This window comes from Notothenia rossii, assembly GCF_949606895.1.
Source record: "Notothenia rossii genome assembly, chromosome: 3".
NCBI classification, from domain to species: Eukaryota; Metazoa; Chordata; class Actinopteri; order Perciformes; family Nototheniidae; genus Notothenia; species Notothenia rossii.
The window spans coordinates 21,696,848-21,719,202 of NC_136901.1; the positions used below are offsets into that span (position 1 = coordinate 21,696,848).

The following is a 22,355-nucleotide window of genomic DNA, read 5'->3' on the forward strand; positions in this document are numbered from 1 at the left end:
GTTCGTTTTGTTTTAGTTGTCCTGGAAACTGGTGTCGGGAGCCAATCGGAGGCTCTGCTCATGAATATTAACAGAGCAGGATGTGAGTAGGTCGCGCGGCGATGATCGCAGTGCGCATGCGCGCTCTTCTGCCTCCAACAACAAGAAGCAGGAGCCAGGCAACATGGCCGACCTGGGGAAAAAGTACTGCGTTAACTGCCTTGCAGATGTTACAAACCTGCGGCTTCGCTGCACCGACTGTCCCGATATCGAGCTGTGCCCGGAGTGCTTCTCGGCGGGCGCAGAAATCGGTAATCATCGGAGATGGCACGGCTACCAGCAGGTCGACGGCGGTCGGTTCTCTCTCTGGGGTCCCGAGGCAGAGGGAGGATGGACCAGCAGGGAAGAGCAGTCGCTCCTCGATGCTATCGAGCAGTATGGGTTTGGAAACTGGGTACATCACTTTTTAAGTTACTTGAGTTATTTCCCTCTTCAGGTCTACACCATACACTCATACACTAGCGGTGTTTAAATGAGCCTACTTAGAACATTGGCTAATAGCAGTAATATTAGGGTTATTTAATTACCTTCTTTTCTTGGGCTACTGTCGTAAACGTTGGACGACTGAGCATTTAATAATCAGGAATTTACATTCCCACTTAAATGTTTTAAATATAATTTTGAACTTATTAATAAAGCGAATAAGCTAACGAGTAATACGCTACCAAAAATATGAGAGCATTGTGACTTTACAGATGTCAAATTATGTCAAAATAATCAACATGTTCGCCAGGGGTAAAGAAAAGGAAATGTAGAAGCTCTTACTAAACTTAATCTTTATCTAACTTAACTAAACTATGACCTACATTAATCTGCTATGGTTGCTACAGTAGTTTTTAATGGTTTGCTCCTTTCATTCATTCCAATTGATTTAAATTAGTCAAATTTAAATCAATTTAAATTTGACTGATGTTTAACTTTATGAATGGCGTCTTTTATTGATGTATATTATTTCCGAAGTATATTTTTTAATTAGTTTAGAAAAAAATTGTTTTAGTAACTAAAACATTGCAATTCTAGGTAGAGCAACACATTACTTATTTGATTGCTTAGTAAAATTGCAAAAAACATTAAAGGTAATGGAAATAACAATGTAATATGGCACACAATTCTTGTACACACTTATTAACTTGAGTGAACTACTGGTCTGGAAAGCTCCAAGAGCAGAACCGAAACGAAAAACTAAATATGCAGCAAAAAATCCTTAAAATGCACAAAAAATATACCATAAATATCATTATCAAGCATTAACTAAAAACAAAATATACCTTGCTTGAGGGTTACAATTCAAGCTTTTAAATTATGACATAATGAAATACAATAAATCCCATAACAAATTTGAAAGATACCAATAGGCTTAAATTAAAGTATACCTTAAAGTTTCAAAGCTTTACTATTTAAGTTACATATGTTGAATTGTATTATTGCACGTTGAACAATTTTCGCATGAGCATGTTCTTCTGAAGAGTTGTTGTTCAATGAGTTAAATACTAATTACTTATATATACTGTAAATAATACTAGTAAGTAAACTGAATACAGTTTTTTCCCTATAATGTTGCCAATAAATAATGCAATTATTTCCTGAAAACCTACTTGCTCATTTTCATTAAATTACCAACCCCTTAAAATGTTAAAGACATTTGTGGGAATTGTTGTTCAACTTACAGTCTAACTAATAATTAGAAATATATATTAAAGACGTTTGTGTTGTCTTCCAGGAGGACATGGCAGCTCACGTCGGAGCATCCCGAACTCCTCAGGAAGTCATGGAACACTATGTCACCATGTACATTCACGGAAACCTAGGTAAGGCCTGCATCCCTGAGAGCATTCCCAACCGGGTTACGGACCACACCTGTCCCAGCGGGGGGCCGCTGTCGCCTAGCCTTACCACTCCTCTCCCACCGCTTGATATCAACCTTGCAGACCAGCAGCAGCTGGGCTACATGCCACTACGTGACGACTATGAGATTGAATATGACCAGGACGCAGAGAAGCTTATTAGCGGGCTGTCTGTGAACTACGACGACGAGGATGTGGAAATTGAAATGAAACGTGCACATGTGGATATGTATGTGCGCAAGCTTAGAGAACGCCAACGACGTAAGAACATCGCAAGAGACTACAACCTGGTGCCTGCGTTCCTGGGCAGAGACAAGAAGGACAAGGAGAAGGAGAAACCAGGAGCGCTGGGAGTCATAGGTACTGCTGTTGGGGTAGGGGGGGTAGCAGTTGGCAGTGGCACAATTGGATCAGGTTCCACAACGGCAGTAGGATCAGGCCCTGTTTCCAGTACGCCCAAAAGAAAGATCCCGAAGGAAGAGAAGGAGCAGCGGGTCAGACTGCGGGGGCTCTGTCAGTTCATGGCTAATCGGGAATTTGAAGACTTCTTTGAGAACATGCATAAAGAGCGTGTGCTAAGAGCAAAGGTGCGTGAGCTGCAGCGCTACCGGCGCAATGGCATCGCCCGCCTTGAAGAGTCTGCTGAATATGAAGCAGCGCGCCACAAACGGGAGAAACGCAAGGAAAACAAAAGCATGGTCACCTCCAAACGGGGAAGCGGAGGAGGGGGCGGGCTTGGCTCTGGGATTGGACTTGGGGGAGGAGCTGGAGGGGGAGGCGGCATAGCTGGAGGGTTGGGGGTTGGTTGCGGGATTAAGGAAGAGGGCAAAGATGGTGAATTTGCCGCCATCGAGAATCTGACAGGCTTTGAGCTGCTGTCAGACAGGGAGAAGGTGCTTTGTAACTCTCTGAACCTCAATCCAGCACGTTACCTGACTGTCAAAACCATCATCATCAAAGATCACCTGCAGAAAAGGCAAGGTATCCCTGCCAAGAGCCGGCTGCCCAGCTACTTGGACAAGGTCCTCAAGAAGCGTATTCTCACCTTTTTAACGGAAAGTGGCTGGATATCCAGAGATGCCTCTTAGCGATCCATCTTTGGTCAGGAAATAATACGTTTATGATTCGCTAAAAGCTCTGTAGGCAACTACTGGCATTTTTCAGAGGTGACATTGTGGATATGTACATTACAAAGAAAGAAGATGCCCCACTGGAGGAAAACAAATATATATTTTCATACGAGGGCTAAGAAGAAAATAAGCCTCATTTTTTAGATTTGGTAAGGGACAGGGCTGAAAAACAACACTTTGGGTTTGAAGTATTTTGTGTCCATATTTTTACTACATGAATGAAAACTACAATGCTAACAAGTATAACATAGCTCCAGAGATGTTTAAATGCTGTTGCAAGAGGATGATTGTTAGATTTAAAATCCAAAAATCGACATGGAAAAGGCAATAGGAACATAACATTTCATGGAAGAGTTTGAGTCATCATTGTTGGGTGAATAATCACTATTTTTGGTGGTAGATGTTTTTCAGGATTTTCCTCAAAATAAATTAAGTTATTTTTGTTAGTAGGTAAGGCAGGACTTCCTAACTAGAGCTACCGTTTACATCTTATAAAATGTTATGGCCTTCATTTTCTAGATTCTTTTTCATGCAAACAATCAATCTTCTGAATGTTCTTCTTCTCACTGACTAATTGGGAAAGGAAAAGAAGCAGCAGGGTTGAAAAGCCATCATGTTTCTTTTTGGCTGAGCACTTGCTTCTGCCTGAAGGCAATCACAATGTAGGTTGACATAGAGCTAGATGGATAGATCTGATGATATATCAGTATTGGCCCATTCGTCAGCAAATGAGCAACAAGAAATAAATGCCAAAGATCATTTAAAAGATCATTTAGAGTACATTACACAATCTGTCAACCAGAGAGAACAGGCTTCAAAATGCTGTCAGGCTTTAATTTGTATTAATTGATGTCAGTTTTTCACCTGAAATTACTACGGAGGAAGACTTTTTTTTTTTTGACCAATCAAAAATGTAACTTTTACAGAAAAATGAGTGCAGCTTAGCACAGCTTTAAATCTTCTACTGTCAACATAATATAATACAGGCAGCTTAATGTGAAAGGGCATTTTGCAATGATACTAAAATGCCTAATTAGAATTTAGTTAAGCAAGTGTTAAGTCAAGGCAATTTAATAGTAAACATCTTTATATTTTTCAACTAGCAGGAACTGCAGTATGCCTCAATTTAATTTCAAAAGGTCCTTACATCAAACCTAAGCCCTGTGGACGACAGCATCACATTCCCAGGTGGTAACTGTCTTTTTTAGGGGAAATGCTATTCATGAGTAGCATTAGTTCTTAGCTGTATACATTGCAGCAAAAGTAGCTTTGCTTTTTTTGTGGTGTTTAAAAAGTAAATGCTCCCTCTTCACTGTAGAACTTGAGTCGAGGGGGTTAATATTCTGTTATGGTCAACAGTCCTGCTTTGTCATATTTCATCAATGTTGTGCTCCACACCATGTACCATTTTAATCAACGTAAGGTTGTATTTCAGAGATAAATCTGGTGATATTTTATATTTCTCTTATTATATACACATCCCATGAAAACACCAAAACCACCTATTGTTTGTATCAAAACACTGTTGAACTGGGTGGTGTTGAACTGGGTGGTGTGTCTTCATTACACACGCACTGTCATTTTGACTCAATCCCACATACATTAACAATCGCTAGACCACTAAATGGCTGATAATTGGCCCGACAAGAGCATTTCTTCCCATTTGAGTCATTTCCTAAAAACTATGCCACCAAACCTTTTTTTAAGGAGTAAACATTTATATATAATAATGAATAATTACTCTGCAAGAGACAATAGGACAATGGAAAGTATTAAGAGGCAGGCATAAGTTTTGTGTTTTCATTGAATTTGATTAAACTAGAATACTTTATATTTTAAGCCTTACTTTGTATTGTTAAGTAACACATCATCAGGTGCTTATGCTTGTTTTTTGTTGCATAACTCTGGGTCTTAGTAGTTCAAAATTTTGAGAAATGCTTATAATACAAAAATCCATATTTCCAACATAATTTGTACACAACATATGATTAATCAAATGTACATTCTGTTCCCATTGCGTTGCATATTAATCCATGGCTAACATTTCGGACTGGAGTTTGATGTATTAGTCAATTGTTTAGGTTTATTGAAGATGCTGATTGTACAACAGGCAAGACTTGTTGTGTTGAAGCTAAGGGGAATGTGTGAGTATAATGGCATTGTTAAAAAACGAATAAGAAAAGTTCAGGTCAGATGTCAGCCCCAAGTCCCAAAATGTCATCTGAACCACAGTTAAAAAAAACAAGGCTACATTTCAGCCTATACACCAAACTCCAATCCTGTAGAATTGATGCTTCTCATTTGTATGAATATTAGTTATCTTCAGATTTTGACAGTAAATCTTTCTGCATGTGCACCCAAATGTTCAAAAAGATGCTAAAATAGTGGCAATTATATTTTTCCAATGGCTATAATAGTTTTTGTAAGGGGGATTTTGCATTCTTTTTACATTTGTAATATAAATTGGGAAAAAAATATAATTACCCACATGTGAAATGTACAGTATTTTGTGTCATGGTAATGTTCATAAATTTGTAATAAAGTAAAAATAATTTTTGATTAGAGATGAAGCATTTTCTGGAGATTTAGGCATAATGGTGACATGCAGCTGTGCTGCCTATAATATAATATCCGGGTTGTAGTCGAATTGTCCAAAAATCAGCTCCTCTCGTCTTTTCCTATCCACTATTCCTTGACCTCTGTGTGAAAAGTCAAGGTGTTAAGGAATAGTTGATAGGAGAATTCAAAAGGACTTAAGAAAAGAGACTGCTTTACTTTGAGAATCCGACTGCACTTACACTATCTGACGTATTTATGATGCGCCAGCGGACGTCATAATTGGTGTCTGCTGTGGGGAAACTACAGTTTTCTATACAGTGGACTAAATGGATGTATAATAAGAACGGCAGACTACTGTAAACGCATCACTTTGCACCGTGCTCTTATGGTGCTGTTTTATGCTTTAAGGACGTGGACAACAGAGAAACATATATTCTTCATGACCAAGGTTGGAACTGAAATAAATAAAGTAAAGTGACATTTATGCTTGCCACCCTCCGGTCCACACGTATTAATCCACAATAATCCCAATAAGGATGATTGTATGAAAAGATCTTAAAATAAATACAAATGTATTTGTTATAAACATGTTAGTCCTTAACATCTATCACTGCATATCACCATTAAAACATATTTTAAGAAACCCCACACAGCTCAGTAAACACTATGAAATGTTGACTTTTGTTGTATCTTGTGATCAATAATTGTATGTCCACAACATAGGAGTAGGTTTAACTGGTTTACTTTGGTAACATGCTTCCGGGACTTCCTCCTGGGAACATGCACAACAGGCTCTTTTAATACCAAGTGTGAGTTTGCCTCCTGCTGGACAAATGCAACAACATGTAATAATAACACAAGGTAAGATACCACATTTCCCCCTGATTTCCCCCCCTTGAAGCTAACAATACTTCCCGAAGGTGGGGGTATAACATACTCCCGTTACGCAACATTTCGAGGTACTGACATAAATCATTTCACTTTCAAAGATTAACATTCTAAACATTTCCTTAAAGTGAGAACAGAGAACTATGCTGCTCTATTAATGGAACATCTCTTGATCTATTTAACAAAGTCTTTCAGGTATACAGGTGGCTGTCTCTCGCGCTCTGACCGTCTCACCACGGGTGTAGCAGGCAAGTCCGGCGGGACCGGAGTACACAGAATCACTGGCTCAATTGCAGGAGGTCCTTCTTGCTCGATTGTCACCGGAACCACAGTGTCTCTGTTGGAGTCCAGCACCGGCTCTAAGGGCACGGTGTCTGACAATCTGGCTTGATCCACATGCCGCTTCACAACTCGACCACTTCCAATGATCACTGTATATGACACTGGACCTGATGAGCTCTCGATGAGCGCAGGGATCCATTTAGGTCCATAAGAGTAGTTTCTGATGAACACTTTATCCCCAGGTGAGAAACTTCTCAGTTTCCTGTTTGTGTCATGGGACTGTTTCTGTGTTTTCTGCACTCTTGTTTTCATATCTGGCAGGAGCAGGTCAAGTGCAGATCTGAGTCTCCTTGACATCATCAACTCTGCAAACGACAGACCTGTGGTCGCGTGAGGTGTGATGCGGTAACTGAACAGAAACCTTGACCGTCTAGTTTGCAATGTTTCACCTATCATCTTTTTCATCCACCCTTTGAAGGTTTGGACCACCCTCTCTGCCAACCCATTAGGAGACGGGTGAAACGGTGCTGACCTCACATGGCGGATGCCATTTTGTTTCATGAAAGTCTCAAATTCAGCACTTGTAAAACAGGTTCCGTTGTCTGACACCAACATTATTTGATAATTTCAGTAAAAAAGTAACGTTCGTATTTCTCCTTTTGATTATTATAGTGTTGAACGTTCAAAACAAAGCACTTTGGCGAGTTACCACATACGTTGTAAAATGCTTAATAAGCACCGTAAATGTCATGATATCATTTCTCGGTTGTTTCCGTGAACGACCGAATGCTGTGTCACGGAAAATGTTGCGGCCGCAAGGCATTGTGGGGCAGCATTTTCTCCTTTCATTTCGTAGTGTTTTCCTGAGCTAAAGGAGATTATAAAGGAAGTTTCAAATCTCCTTTCCTATCATCAAGTGAATTCCAACAGCTCTTATCATGGCTGCCACTGAAATACTTCTGGGTCATTTCACTCCGTTAGGAAGGTTCCTAAGCTAAACTGACAATTCGACCACAACCCCGGGCTGATAGTGTTGAGCTGTTTGCTGTCCCGTTATTTTGTCAGAGCATGAAAATGTATGAAGATGTATTCAATTAATCTAACTCTTTCACTTTTAACAGTCCTGTTTCCTCTGCAATTGTTGGCAGTCATTGTGAAACTAAAAGGTAAAACCCACCCAATCAGCCTTTTTTTTCTATTAAAGAGATGGAGAGAGGGCTTGTTAACTCACAATGTAATTGTGTACTGGTGAGTTACACAAGCAAAAAGTGAAGGCTGTTACATTGGTTACTATGTTTTCATTCACTCTCAAAGTGAACCACAAACATTGATCAAATCTAATAAAGCAATCCACTTTAAGCTACTTTCAGTATGGAACATACTGACATGATCAGTCCAAAACAATTGGATGATTGCAAAGCTTAAAGGTGGGGTAGGTAATTTTGGAGAAACCAGCTCGAGTGCGCTAGAATTTGAAAATACACAGCCGGAAGAAATCTGCTACTTCCTTACAGAGCCCCTCCTCCAACACACACGAATGCGAACATGACCAATGAGGGCACAAGATAAGTTTGTGCACAGATGGAAGGCTGACAGGCAGGTCGACCATCCAGTTATTTTAGCCGGCCGGCTAAAATGATTGGTCGTGCTTTTTACAGTACTACGGCTTCCACAGATGAAATTCTTTTATGGATTTTTTGTCAAAGCACTTAAGATATTCATTCTATCGGTATTTTAAGAGCATTCCATGGAATATAACAAAAACTGTATCTCGAGCCGGTTTCTCAAACTTACCTACCCCACCTTTAAGTAATTATTTCTTATTTGTTAATGAACTTGCATTGCAGTAGCGCTTTTCTAGTCTTCTGTCCATTTGAATTGCTTTTACACTAAATGTAAACACTCACACACATTGATGGTAAAGGCTCATTTTACATATACTGATGGCCACTGTATACATTTTGATTTCCGCATGCCCAACGAAAATTAACAAAGTTTGAAATAACAATCTTCTAAATGGAGGACGGCAGCCCCACCTTCTTGTGAACAACTTTCATTTAAAGACCCCATCCTGAAAGTTACAACCACTCTATAACTACAAATAGTTTGTTGGCCATAAAACAAAGGGATACAAAAAATGCCAAAACCAATAGTATGTTGTGCATCTCTCTTTGCCTATTGGTTCCTAATGAAGACACATCTTTTGAAATGGACAAAAAGTATTAGGTTCATTACATAAAATACTAATATCCTAAAATTGCTTGCCACTTTTTGGGCAAATTGGCACCATACAGTGGCTTGTAAAAGTATTCACCCCTTGACAATTTTTCCGATTTTCTTGCATTAAAAACCGATTTTATGTCACAAACCAACACAAAGTCAGTCAAAAACTGAAAAGTGGTGTGTGCATTCACCCCCTTTGCCATAACGTTCACCTGCAATCACGTGTCTCATTATCTCTGTCTATATACACCTGTTGTAGAAGGCCCCGTCTTCCACACCACTTAGCAAGTGGCATTACTAAGCAAGAAACTACACCATGAAGACTAAGGAGCTCTCCAAACAGGTCAGGGACAAAGTTGTGGAAAAGTACAAGATGGTTGGGTTATAAAAAACCTGTATGCTCAGGTTCTCTTTTTCATTATTATTTGTATCACAATAAAAACGTTTTTTTTGTAATATCCAACATTCCTTGTTTTCAGTAGTACTACATGCTATAATGTAGTACTACTAAAAAGATAATGCGCGAGGTGAAAAGTGTACTTTTCACCTCGCGCATTATCTTTGTCTCTCTCCCTCTGTGGCCTACAGCTTGAAAAATCTCTGCACAAAGACGGAAAAATAGATGTGTAAACGAAAAGCATTACCCAAGATTCCTTTCAAAAGTTGATCATTTTATTCGGATGCAGTGTCAGTTTGGACAATTATCCATACAGGACAGGTCATTTAAATGGTTTTACAGATAAAGCTGTAACATAACTGTCAGGCACCACAAAACCAAATCATCGCACAGAAACATTACATTTACTGTGGCTGGTTTACTGAAGCCTGTTCCTGACCACATGAAGAAGAGAAAGGTTTTGACCAAGTTAAATCACAACCTTTCAGGTCATCAAGTACTGTTCCTTGCTCTATTCACATTATTAACTCAAACAAGAAAACCAAAGAGGTGCATTTCAAGATAATTAGGGCTTTAAACGAAAGTCTGGAATGATATCAGCAGTAAAGAATCAGCACTACTCAATTTGTGGATGGATTAATTATAGCTCACAACAAATTCTCCAAAAATGTATTGACCATTTGTTAAACTTTTTTTGAAACATGTTTATCTTTTAGTTAAGATTCATTGATGTTGACATAAAAGCTGCTGCCAGTGGTTGGGTGAGTTTGTTTTTTATGATCATTAAATTCTGACAATAACTTACTCTGAAATGACTCGTATAACTGATGACAAGGCCAAAGTCTACAGTATTGACAGTTCCGTGCCAGAAAAAGTGTAGGTGTAAATGTATCTGTTAAAAACTGATGGATAATGTCAAGATACAAAGTTCTGTTGAGTTGGGTTGCCGTCTCTTTGACCCTTCATGTTGCTATTCCAGAAGTCATCTGTTACTCTGGCAACAAAGGAAATGCCACTTGGTCAGTTGAATAATCACTTCTAGGGAGCTTTAGCTACGCCCACTAATGCTGGCCTGAGGGTGCGCCCATGAAGCTTGTATCCTACTTTGGTTACTACAGCTACAGTGCCGGGTTCCTTGCCCTCCACAGGGGCATGAAAGAGGGCCTCATGCTCGTAGGGGTCAAACTTCTGGCCATCAGGATTGAGCTTGGCTAGGCCATGCTTTGTAAAGACCTTCTGAATCTGGATCTCAGTCATCACCAGGCCATCATACAGGTTCTTCAGGTGTGGGTTTTGGCTTGTAACTTCCTCTTTGGGCACACTCTCTGTGGCCTTTTCCAAGATGTCAGCCACGTCCAGCAGATCCTTACAAAGGCCCTGGATCCCTGGGGATGGAAGCAATTTACAACATTATTCAACATGCTTATGAATCTCTTACTTTTCATCATAAATGTTATGTATCCATTACGGGTGTGTTCACACCGGACGCGATGAGATTTTTTGGAGATTACATTACATGATTACATGAAAAGTCAATGCAAAGACGCGGATAGACGCAAATTCACCCAGAGTTAAATGTTTTCAACTCGAGCTTCAAAAGTGCGTGACGCTCGAGTCGACAGCACACAGCTGCTCCTCATATCTGTTCAGAAACTGGAAAGAAGTTATCCATGTACAAACAATAGACTATTCAAGGCATGGCGAATATAGTCCCTGCTTTATTTTATGTCTGTATGGCGTTGTGAGTGTGGACGGAGCAGCTACATGTGAGCTTAGCCTTAGCATAGCCTGACCAATCTGATCTCTATTCAGAAAATGCATTTTTAAAGTGTTTCGCCTGCCGTCTTGTCTGCACAATTGTCAAAGCATTAATTCATGGTGTTTGCTAACCCGTATCAGTATGTTGTTATTTCAGCATCATTTTTGATACGTTTATTACAATTAAATGTTAATTTTGTTGTAGTTGGTATCTACCATAGTATGTACATTGAGATAAGTCAAACTCACGCCATTAAAGCGATGCAAAGATGCGCATTGCGTCCGGTGTGAACGCACCATAAGAAAACCCTATACACCTGACATCAATTACTTGTTACAGTGACTCTAATTGGACAAAAAGCAGTGATATCATGTTGGATGTTTCAGGGACTGGGATGTCCCAAGTGGATGATCAAAATTATATGGTGTTTAAGCTCAAAGTAAAAATGAGTACTGGACATAAGCAAATTGTAATTCTAAGTTAATAAAATAATACAAATGTTTGAAGTAGATGTTTAGTATGCTAATGGTAATTAAGTAGTGTATGTTGAAGTACTACGTTTATGGTATTATGATCCCTTATACAGAATTTGTTGAATGTAATTCCCAATGTTTTGATTGCATTGAAAATGCAGACTTTTTATTTTTTTTACTCAGATCTTTGTTTTTTGTTCTATGACATTTGTGCTGAAATAAGATGTGCAATATTTGCTTTGCCTATGGTATCAGGATATATTGACACATAATCCCTGTAACAGGATACCTATTATATTGTTACCGATTGCATCATGCTGACATTACCGGATGGCAGGTTGGGTCACAGGTTCCTCAACAATGCAATTACAAGAAGTAAAACACATTTAAAAGACAACAATACAAATAGTGCAGTATAGTATAGTCCAGGCATTAGTCTTATGGATAGAACTGTCTCTGAGTCTAATGGTCTTTGTCCCGATGCGGCGGTACCGCTTGCCAGACGCCAGCAGACAGAACATTTTGTTGCTGGGGTCTTTGATAATCCTGTTGTGTGCAACTTTTAAATCCCAGTGGGCATGCAAACTGCTTCTTAAGCTTGTAATTAACTAAAGGATAAGGAAGTACGTACAAATAATCTTCAAATCATATTTTTTATATATTTTTCATGGCAGTAAAAACAACATCGCATTTCATATCTTACTAGTCTATGCCTTTGCTATTGTACTTGTGATGTAAGCGACTACAGCAGCAAGGGATCACATGCTACCCAGAAATGGCTGAGTAGATCTTTGGATGACGGTTTGTCTCAAAACTCTGTATAATACAAATCCACAATCAAAGAATTTAGAATGGCAAACACGTTTTTGATTCACATGTTGCTGGATTCACAAATGATTGATCGAAATTTGTAAATGATAGGAAGATACAGACGAGGAAATAATAATTTCATCCCTTGCAGATTTTGTAAGTTTGCCCACTTAAAAGAACAGTCCATCATTGTAATGGTAGGTTAATCTTTAACATGGAGGGTAAGAATATCAAAAAGAAAATCCAGAAATTGACATTATATAAAAGATAAAAATTTATCTGCATTTAACTGTGGGAAATAAGTATTTGATCCCCTTGCATGTGTTAGTACTTGGTGGAGAAACCCATGTTGGACACACAGAGGTCAGACACTTCTTGTAGTTGGTCTCCAGGTTTTTGCACATCTCAGGAAGGATTGTGGTCCACTCCTCTCTGAAGACCCTCTCCAAATCCTGCAGGTTTTGAGGCTGATGCTGGCATCTGGAAGCTTCAGCTCCCTCCACAGATTTTCTATGGGATTAAGGTCCGGAGACTGGCTAGGCCCATCCATCACCTAAATGTGCTTCTTCTTTAGCCACTCCTGTGCCGCTTGGCCGTGTGTTCAGGGATTTGATCCATTATGGTGTCGTGTGTTACCAATAGTTTTCTTGGTGACTGTGGTCCAAGCTGCCTTGAGATCATTAACAAGTTCCTCCGTGTAGTTCTTGGCTGATCCCAGACCTTTCTCATGATCATCAATGCCCCACGGGGTGAGGTCTTGTGTGTGTGGAGATATATATATATATATATATATATATATATATATATATATATATATATATATATATATATATATATATATATATATATATATATATATATATATATATATATATAACTATTTCTAATATATATTTTTTTCAGTTATTTGCAGTTGTTTTTTTTAAACATTTGTGGGATGTGTAAGTATATTTAGAGGTCTGTTTTATACATGCAAAGTGTTTGAGTCACTTATTGTTTCTGATTTTTTGGGAAGTTGGTTCAAGTGTAAGTAAACTAAACCAACTTCCAGCTACATGAAGACACAATCCAAAAGGCTTAAACTGGCCTTTTATACATCGAGTGTTTCAATCATGTCAGTGTGGAACATTTTGTCTTGAACAGATTAGCTTTTGCAGGATTTATCATTTGCAGAGACCACGTTTATTTTGTTTATAGGTTTGAGATTCCTTACCGTATAATTTAGCATCTTCTATCATCTTTTCACTCCTCGTCCTGAGGTTTTCTGTGTCTGCTAAGGCCCGCTTGTACTTTTCCTGGAAACACAGTAGGAATAGTAGCCCATGGCGTTAAAACACATTCAATTCAAAAAATAAATATCACTTGCCTCAGGCATTTAAAGGTCACCTATTTATGTATTTTATACATAAACTGTGTAGGGAGATCCTGAAAGTTTCAGGAAAAAAGATTGGCTCCCTTTTTGTCCTGATCCATTTATATAAAAATAAAGGTAACCCCCCCCCCCCCCCCCGCCTTATCACCTGAATCTCCTCCTAGAGCACCAGTGTTCTTTTTAACCAAATATCTGTCAGAGGGGCGTGTCTCCCTATATTCATCTAAAGCAGGGGTCGGCAACCGTGCACGCGTGCCACTATTGGCACGCGGCACCGTAACCAGTGGCACACAAGGAATAAGTGTGTAAAATATTTAAAGGGCAGAATACTTGAAAGATACCACGATACCCTGCTGTTAAAAACGTTACGATTCCTCCGTTTCATTAGTATCGGCACATTAAGAATGACGGGGAAAAGTACTCCGGTGAGAAAGCGCTGTTTTAATAAGAGCCGTGTGTGTTCAGCGCTCTGCTTCCACTCCCTGCACTGCAGCCGTGCCTGCAGTCCCTCCTCTCTCTCATGCACGCGCTAGCTGCCAGAGCATATGAGAAAACGAGAAGCATGGCTGCAAGTGGGAGTGTAACTGCCGCTGCGCCTCGGCTTGTTGACAAAAAAGAAATTTGGAAGTATTTTAGCTATATCTCTGACAGTGAGGGCACCAAGCCTACGGACACCTGAAAAAAAGAAATGTTTTAGATCCCTGCAAACCGAGGGAGCCAACACATCAAACTTGGCTAAGCACCTCGCCGACCGGCATCCAGAGCTGTTAGCGAATGTGATAACATAATTACATCATGCTCAAGCCCATGCCCTCAAATCTAAGTCAAACAAGTGTAATTTATTTTGTGACAAACAAACGTTTTCGTAGTTTGACGAGGCAATTATTGGCAATGATAACCGTCTAATCTTTTAGCTAACTTACCAATGTGGCTAACATCTGCAAAGTACATTTTGTCAATCATTATTTATATTACTGTACTATTACATGTTAATAAAATATTAAGTTAACTATAAAAGAAATCACAAACTCAAGTATAAAGAAGAGACCATGTTGTAAGAAAACACTTAACAGATAAACTACAATTTTATTGATCATGAAAATAATAAAAGAAAAGTATCGAAAAAGAATCGGAATCGCAATTCTTGACTTGGTATCTGTATCGAAACCAAAATGTTGGTATCGTGACAACACTAATGCACACACCACACCCCTCTCTCTCTCTCTCTCAAAAGGGACAGCGATCTCATCTCACTCTGCATGACCCGAATATCATAACGTGTTCTGGAGAATCACAGAACGGACGATCGTCCTTATTATTATGCCGTTCAAACCAATTATTTAAATGTGTTTGTTAAATTCGGCATCATCTGTTTGGTTTTTCGAGCCAAACACTTTAGAGACATGTTTTGAATATATCTGAGACCTGTAATATATTGATGAAAAACATTATAATAGGGGACAGGGGTAGACATTAAGGGTAAAATGCCACTGGCCCTCCAGGCCGGTGGAATTGTATTATCACTGGCCCCACCATTGTAACCACTGGCCCGGAGCATTCGTTAAAAAAAAATCGACTTATAATGAAGAAAATTAACACATTTGTTGCAATAGTAATTTATGCACTAACTACATTACTACTTGTACTACAACATTTGAATCATCAGTTCTTCCTCATTTTCCTCAATTGTTCATATTTGGTTTATTAAAATAATGATATTGTGGTCATTGTTAAAACATTTCTGCTATTATTATGAGTATTATTATTAGTATAATGCGCTTTCTGCCTTCCTGTCATTAGGAGTTCGAGTCATGGCTATGCAATAGATTAGATTAGAACCTTCATTCTCCTAAACTGCTGGGACATTTCCCTATAGCCAATACCTTTATATCGTCTACTCTTCACTTACTTGTCAGCATAGGTCGGCATTGATGTACAGAGCCGACAGAAGACCTTGTTTATATTGGCATCATATTGAGAGGTGCAGTGAAGCGTCCTAAAACCAGCAAGTAAGCTGCTGGTTCCCTCGACAAAAAGCAATGGGATTTCTCCATAGGGTTTTGGAAAATAGCTGGAAATAAGGTCTGTGGAAAACAAACCTGTTTGATAAATGCACGTTTTGTTCAGCCGGATAATCTCCACGTTTTGTTACCCTACTTTTATAATTTTTGAATCATAAATCGAATCGATAGATTATAAAAAGGGTTGTAGGACGCGTTACAGTGTGGCTAAAACCTTCTCTCCCTCTTCTTCTCATGCTCCCTGTCACTCTCCTTTAACTCCTCCGGTGACTTTCTTTTATTTGAAGATTGTTTTTTGCCCTGCGCTTGGCCGGTTACCGCTGGTATTAAAAACATTTTGGCGAATGGTTAGGTGGCGCGATAGTCTGAAGTGAAGGAGCGCGCTCCCGCTTACGGGAGCCTGCTCGCGCTGCGCTCCGCAGCAAACAGCCGTTTGCTTTTCACCCAACAACGACAACCGACTCACAAAACGCTATGTTGTAGCGTTAATAAACGAAACAATTTAACTAAATTGCAAGTCAAAATACCTATACCACTGGACAATTCTTTTTTTTAAAAAAGCAATATTTTTAGTGGCCTGAGCGGGCAAGTGGAAAGTACGTTATGCTGGCCCGGGGTGTCTAAATAGTGCTTCCGGGCCAGCGGGCCATTTATGATGTCGAGCCCTGTAAGATATCAAAATGCAAAGAAAAAGTTATGTTTAGAAAATTGCATTCGGACTGTGACATTTGAATTATAAGAAGCTACCTGTGATAGGGCTGTGAACATTTTTTCCATAGGGATGCTTTTCAGTGTAATGAAAACTGTTAAGGTTGTTATTCCAACTTTAAATTGAACAGACTCACCGTCATGTCCTTGACCTGTTCCTCCAGCTGGGCCTTCTCCTCGGCCAGGAGAGTCTCTGCTGCACTCTGCTCCGGCTTGTCAGTCTCATCCTTCTTCTGCTGACTGGCTGTGCATAACAACCGTGGGGAGGCTCTGTGTGGAGGAGTGGGAGGAGACTTGCATGATGTTAAGGCACATTAAAAGCAGCCTGATAACATTTTAAAAGCTTAACATTTTAAATACAAACTTAAATGAGGCAGTGTGATCCTTACAACATGCTATTTTCGAAATAACAACCAAATCCAAAATGCAGTAGGTCCCCAAGATAAAAACATAATTTTGCTTCCGTTTAAGATATCCTAATCCTGCTCATTTTGGCTCTCTCTACCAGAGTTGTACACCGCAAAATGACACATTTAGTTTTGTCCCCACAAACATTGATTAAATTGTTGCAAGCACAAGAGGCTGTTCCCCATGGACTGCAGGATTTGTTCTTTGTTCATAGTTTTAAACAATTTAAAATGTAAACACATGGTAGGCGATATAACTAAAATGTACAGCACCGTACTTTTGTTTCGATTTTCACGTATCACCATATTGAATGCATCTAAAAATAGTAGTTAATTTATTAATGCCCACTTAGCCTAGACGTATATATTAGGGATGCTCCGATCGCCAATTTTGGGGCTGATCGCCGGAATCAGTATCGGCCGATACCGATCGCCAATCCGATCGAGTGGGCGGGGCCTATGGGGATCTTCCATTTAAAGTGATGTTTAAAACTCAGTTAATGGGGCTCAGTTAATGGGGCTCAGTCACTGGCGCTTCCACAAACAACAACCAACATAATTATTACATTCAAATTAAGTACATTATTCAAGTCTACATTAACTGCTTAGAGAACACCGATCGATCGGTAGAGAGTGGGTATCGGCCGATATCGATCGGCGGCCGTTCGATCGGCGCATCCCTAGTATATATTGTATAAAGCCTCATTTTATTTAATTCTGCTCAAATATAGAATTATAAGTAGTAGAAAAGCCTATTTACCCATATGTCATCCAATGTTTTATTTAGCCAATAGAGGCCTTATTCAATTTAAAAGGTTTTCTTCTATATCGTCTAACACTTTAGGCAAATGAATACATGCTCACTGATGATCACGTAAGCGTTCATTTATCAGATTTAACAATGGAATTTGGTTTGGCATTCTCTAAATTGAAGAATATACATTACAAACTCAATATACAATACAATTCCGCTGATAAAATAAAGATCTTAGACACACACAAGTAGAAGTCGACATAACATACAGCGCCTTTAACATTATTTTGGCAAACAGAATTCCATTTAATATATGGTAAATGGATTGTAATTCTATAGCGCTTTATCCAGTCTTTATGACCTCTCAAGGCGCTTTACATACTACATGTCATCATTCACACCTCATTCATACAGAGCAGTGCCACTTGCTCTAGTAAGCTAACACTCACACACCATTGGCCATCGGGGAGCAACTCAGGGTTCAGTATTTTGCCCGCACGTGCTGGGATCAAACCAGTTTTCAGGGACCGCACTCCCTCCAAGCCACAGTTGCCCTATATAGTATTGTACTCAAGTACAACTTTGACATACTTGTACTTTACTTAAGTTGTATCATTTCATGCTTTCTTTACTCCACTACATTAATTTCACTTAGTTACTAGATACTTTGCAGGTTTATGTTATTACTACAAAATATAAATCAACTACAGTATCATATATTATTAAAGGTTAAGCCACCCAGTTGTTATTATAGTAATTCAAATAAACCACACTTTTACAAAGTGGAACATTGAACTGACTAACACATTAACGCATCAATAAGTACAATCCAATCATTTAAAAGTGATGCTTCTTAAATAGGCCATTCTGCATAATAAGTGCTTTTACTTTAGTTTCTTAAAGTATATTTTTATGCAAACACTTTTTTACTTTCACTTGAGTACAACTTTGAATGCAGGACTTTTACTTCTAACTGAGTATTTGTTTACACTGTAGTATTGCTACTTTTACTTATGTAATTAACCCACACACTTTTGTACACATCTGACAGTACACGCCAAGCTTCATCGTTCCCTATGTCACGTTATGTCATCATCCTTCTAGCAATGTCAGCATGACATTGCTAGAAGGATAATGACATAACGTGACATAGCCTAACAATTGTATTGCATGTGTGTGTTTTTTTTTGTATGTCTATAGTTTTAGTCAGGTTACCTCAAACATACACACCCACAGTCTGAATCTTCACTCTAAAGGTCATCCATCATTCTTCTCTATGGAGGAACGCTGCACAATATGCTAGCTGGCTACTGCTATGCCGTTCCCTGACATGACAGGGACAAACCCCGCTGCCAAACCGAACCTAGCGTTGCTGTTACGGATACAATGCAGTTAACGGAGTCGAATTTGAAATATATTACCTTGATAGTGCAGGTTTGGCTACAAGTGAATAGCTCTGTCTGACTGCTCGCGCACACAAGCTCGCCATTTCTTAAATGTACAGCACTGTGAGTTACTCGTTGTAACCACGCTGACCTCTTACATCTATGACGCTGTGCAGCGTGCAGTTTCAGCCAATCATGAAAGGCGAAGTCCCGCCCATCTACTTCCGACCCATGGAGACCTCGGTTGCGTTCCAATAGGGTTATGGCTAGAAAGGATCCGTCTTGTGTAAAACTCTCGCGAGAGTTTGCAAGTCACGTGGCTGAATGTTTACGTTTGTCAGGCAGCCTTTCAGTTACGATCGTTAACATCAGTGGGCCAAAGCAAATGATGGTGAGAAGCTAAACTATCTATTAATGATGTCAATGACAGGGAGTGTGATTGTTGAAATAGGGTGTTAGTGGTCTTGCTGTTCAAAGAAGAATGACAACACTGTAGAACACTATGGTTTATTTTGTATTCACAGGCAAGTCAACGTTGTTGCAGTAAAAGTCCCAAGATAGCTCCTGTGCAATAAAATGTTCCCTTTCAGTGTTTTCCTATTATCCTGCTGCATTCATGTGTATGTTGCATCTTGTTACTGCTGTAGATGGGTTTCCGAGCCGCTCCAACGAGAGTTACAACGAGAACGTGACGTCATATTTACACAAGACGGATCCTTTCTAGCCATAACCTTCCAATAGTCCATTTAGCTTAGGAACCTTCCTAACCAAGTGAAATGACCCGGAAGTACGTCAGTGGCAGCCATGTTAAGTGCCATTCCAATTCTCCAAATGAAAGGAAAGGAGGTTTCAAACTTCCTTTATAACCTCCTTTAGCTTAGGAGCCACTGGACCTCCCTTACCGAAAGGAGAGGAGAAAATTCTGCCCCATGATGCCTTGCAGCCGCAGCATTTGCCGTCACACAACAATCGACCGTTCACGGAAACAAACGATTATGACGGAGAAGTTATATCATGAAAGTTACGGTGCTTATTAAGCTAAAACGTATGTGGTAACTTGCCAAAGTGCTTTGTTTTGAACGTTCATCAGTATTATAATCAAAAAGAGAAATATGAACGTTAGTTTTTACTGAAATGATCAAATAAAGTCAACATTTCACTGAGCTGTGTGGAGTTTGTTCAACTTTTAAAAGATGTTTGAATGGTGATATACACAGTGACAGGTGTTAAGGACTAACGTTTATAATAAATATATTTGTATTGATTTTAAGATATTTTCATACAATCATACATATTGGGATCATTTGTATTAATGTGGACCGGAGGGAGAGGGTGACTAGCATACATTTCACTTTCCTTTTTTATTTCAATTACAACTTTGGTCATGAAGAATACGATCGTTCCGCATATACGTCCACTATCCCCTCAGGTGACAGCTTTGCGGTTATGTCGTCCTCAATGTGAAGAACCGCAAGTGAGGAAAATCTTGTTCCTCCCATCGTTGACCGCAGCCAGTTCAGAATTCTCCTCATTGCAGAAAAACTTCTCTCAGAGGTGGCAGATCCGATAGGCAGAGTCAGTGCCAACTGGAGCATCTTGTATAGATTTGGATAGCTCTCCTTTTTAACAGTCTTTCGGAGATGCTCAAGTGCAACAGGTGCGACAGCAGAGGCTTTAACAAGGTCCATCTCTGCTCCAGGAAGGAGAGGGGGAATTTTGAGCAGCTGTGCGTATTTTTGTACGAGAGGTTCAATTCCTTTTTTCTCACATTTAAACACTGCTCCACATGCTCGTGCCAGCTCTATGGACTCTCCCGTTAATCGTCTGTCTAGTTCGTTGATGAGGGTGTCCAGCACAGGGAGATAGAGGTGCTGCTGATATCCAGCTGTATCACTCTGTGACATTTGTGCGCCACTTTCATCAGTTTCTCTTTGGCCCAACGTAGTTGTAACCAGGAAACTGTCGAGGGAGGTCGGGGGTTTTGTAACCCGTTTTCTTTTGGGTGCAAGGGGACCCGGAGTCTGACACTCAACATCTGCATCCACAGGTACTGGCACGTTGTTGTCCCGGCAGAACTGTTTCACTGATCCCCACATATTGCTCCACGTATCTGCTTGTCTCTGAGATTTGAAGTGCGCCTTCAGGTTGTCGGTAAGCGCTGCAGCTTCGGAGAGTGTGCAGCTGGAGGACTGTAGGGCCTTGTGCGTAACATGAATCACACGCAGTATGTCTTCCAATACAATAACACATGTAATGAAAGACATTCTGGTCATGTGGGCATAAAGGCCACTGGCCTCCACAGACCACTTGTCTCCCTCGTCACTCATTTCTCTCAGGCACCCTATAATTGCAGAGTAGTGAGTTTTAACGGAATTCACAGATCGCCACTTGTACGCCCATCTTGTCTCACTTGGCTGTATTATTTCAGTTTGTTTCAGATTCAGTGATTTCTGCATTTCAATGAATCGATGATGGTTTGACGGCTCTGCAAATACAGAGTAGAGTTTGTCAATGACGTTCAGGAATGTTTTCACGCTGCGGTTGACAGCACAACACTCCACAAGCACCAGATTTAGTTTGTGTGCCATGCAGTGCACGTACACTGCGTATGGGTGGGTCTCTTTGATGCGCTGCTGCACACCAGAAACGTGACCAGACATGACGGAGGCACCATCGTAACTCTGGGCAACAATTGGGATATGTTTCAGTCCACACATCTCAAGTCCTTTGTTTATTGCTTCCACAATCCCAGCCGCGTTGCGAGATGCTGAGCAATCAATAAAAGACAAAAAACGCTCCTTGATTTCAAGCTGCTCTGCATATCTGATACATACTGATAATTGTTCCGTTTTGCAAGACCTGGCCTCATCTGCAATTATAGAAACAAATCCAGTATCCTGCACTTTCTCTTCAATTTCTGCACGAACTAAGTTAGCGCATGTCAATGACTTCGTTCTGGAAATCCGGGCTACTAGCATTGAAATAGTTGGACTGCATGTTTTTAAAAGCAGAATCATATTTGGAGAAAAATCCACAAACCTCAAGAAAATTCCCACGCGACTCTGACTCGCTTCCCTCCCGATGCCCACGAAAAGGCAATCCGAGTTTGGACAACAGCCTCACAATATCAACAATTTTGCACAAATAAGATCTGTTCTTCTCAACAGAATCTTTGTGGCTTCGGGAAAGTTTCGCTGCAATAGATCCAGAAGATGCAGTCACTTTATAGTTATCCCATTTAACCATGCAGTTCAGATGGGCCTGGGATTGTGCATGTTTCTCCAGTTTGCTGCTTAGTTTTTTC

At 39.9% G+C, this 22,355-nt stretch overlaps 3 protein-coding genes across 3 annotated transcripts in view; 1 reads left to right on the forward strand and 2 right to left on the reverse strand.

The window, feature by feature from the left end:
* The window catches only part of LOC307031005 (uncharacterized protein), a 131,292-nt gene extending 130,955 nt beyond the window's left edge, over window positions 1–337 (reverse strand). Inside the window, exon 1 of the mRNA XM_079667693.1 lies at window positions 218–337. The gene's annotated coding sequence lies outside the window, so the exon portion shown is untranslated. The remainder of the gene's footprint in view (window positions 1–217) is intronic.
* Window positions 18–5,575, forward strand: tada2b (transcriptional adaptor 2B). Its single transcript, XM_079667692.1, has 2 exons — window positions 18–433; window positions 1,760–5,575. Exons 1-2 carry the CDS (start codon window positions 164–166, stop codon window positions 2,969–2,971), a joined length of 1,482 nt encoding a protein of 493 aa, XP_079523818.1. The 5' UTR covers window positions 18–163; the 3' UTR covers window positions 2,972–5,575.
* Window positions 5,576–9,619: 4,044 nt separating this feature from the next.
* Window positions 9,620–19,241, reverse strand: grpel1 (GrpE-like 1, mitochondrial). The gene is made up of 4 exons (XM_079668973.1): window positions 19,088–19,241; window positions 16,643–16,775; window positions 13,618–13,699; window positions 9,620–10,747 (listed from the first exon to the last, which is right to left on the reverse strand). The coding sequence occupies exons 1-4, from the start codon at window positions 19,153–19,155 to the stop codon at window positions 10,401–10,403; spliced, it is 630 nt and encodes a 209-aa protein (XP_079525099.1). The 5' UTR covers window positions 19,156–19,241; the 3' UTR covers window positions 9,620–10,400.
* Window positions 19,242–22,355: the final 3,114 nt, after the last annotated feature.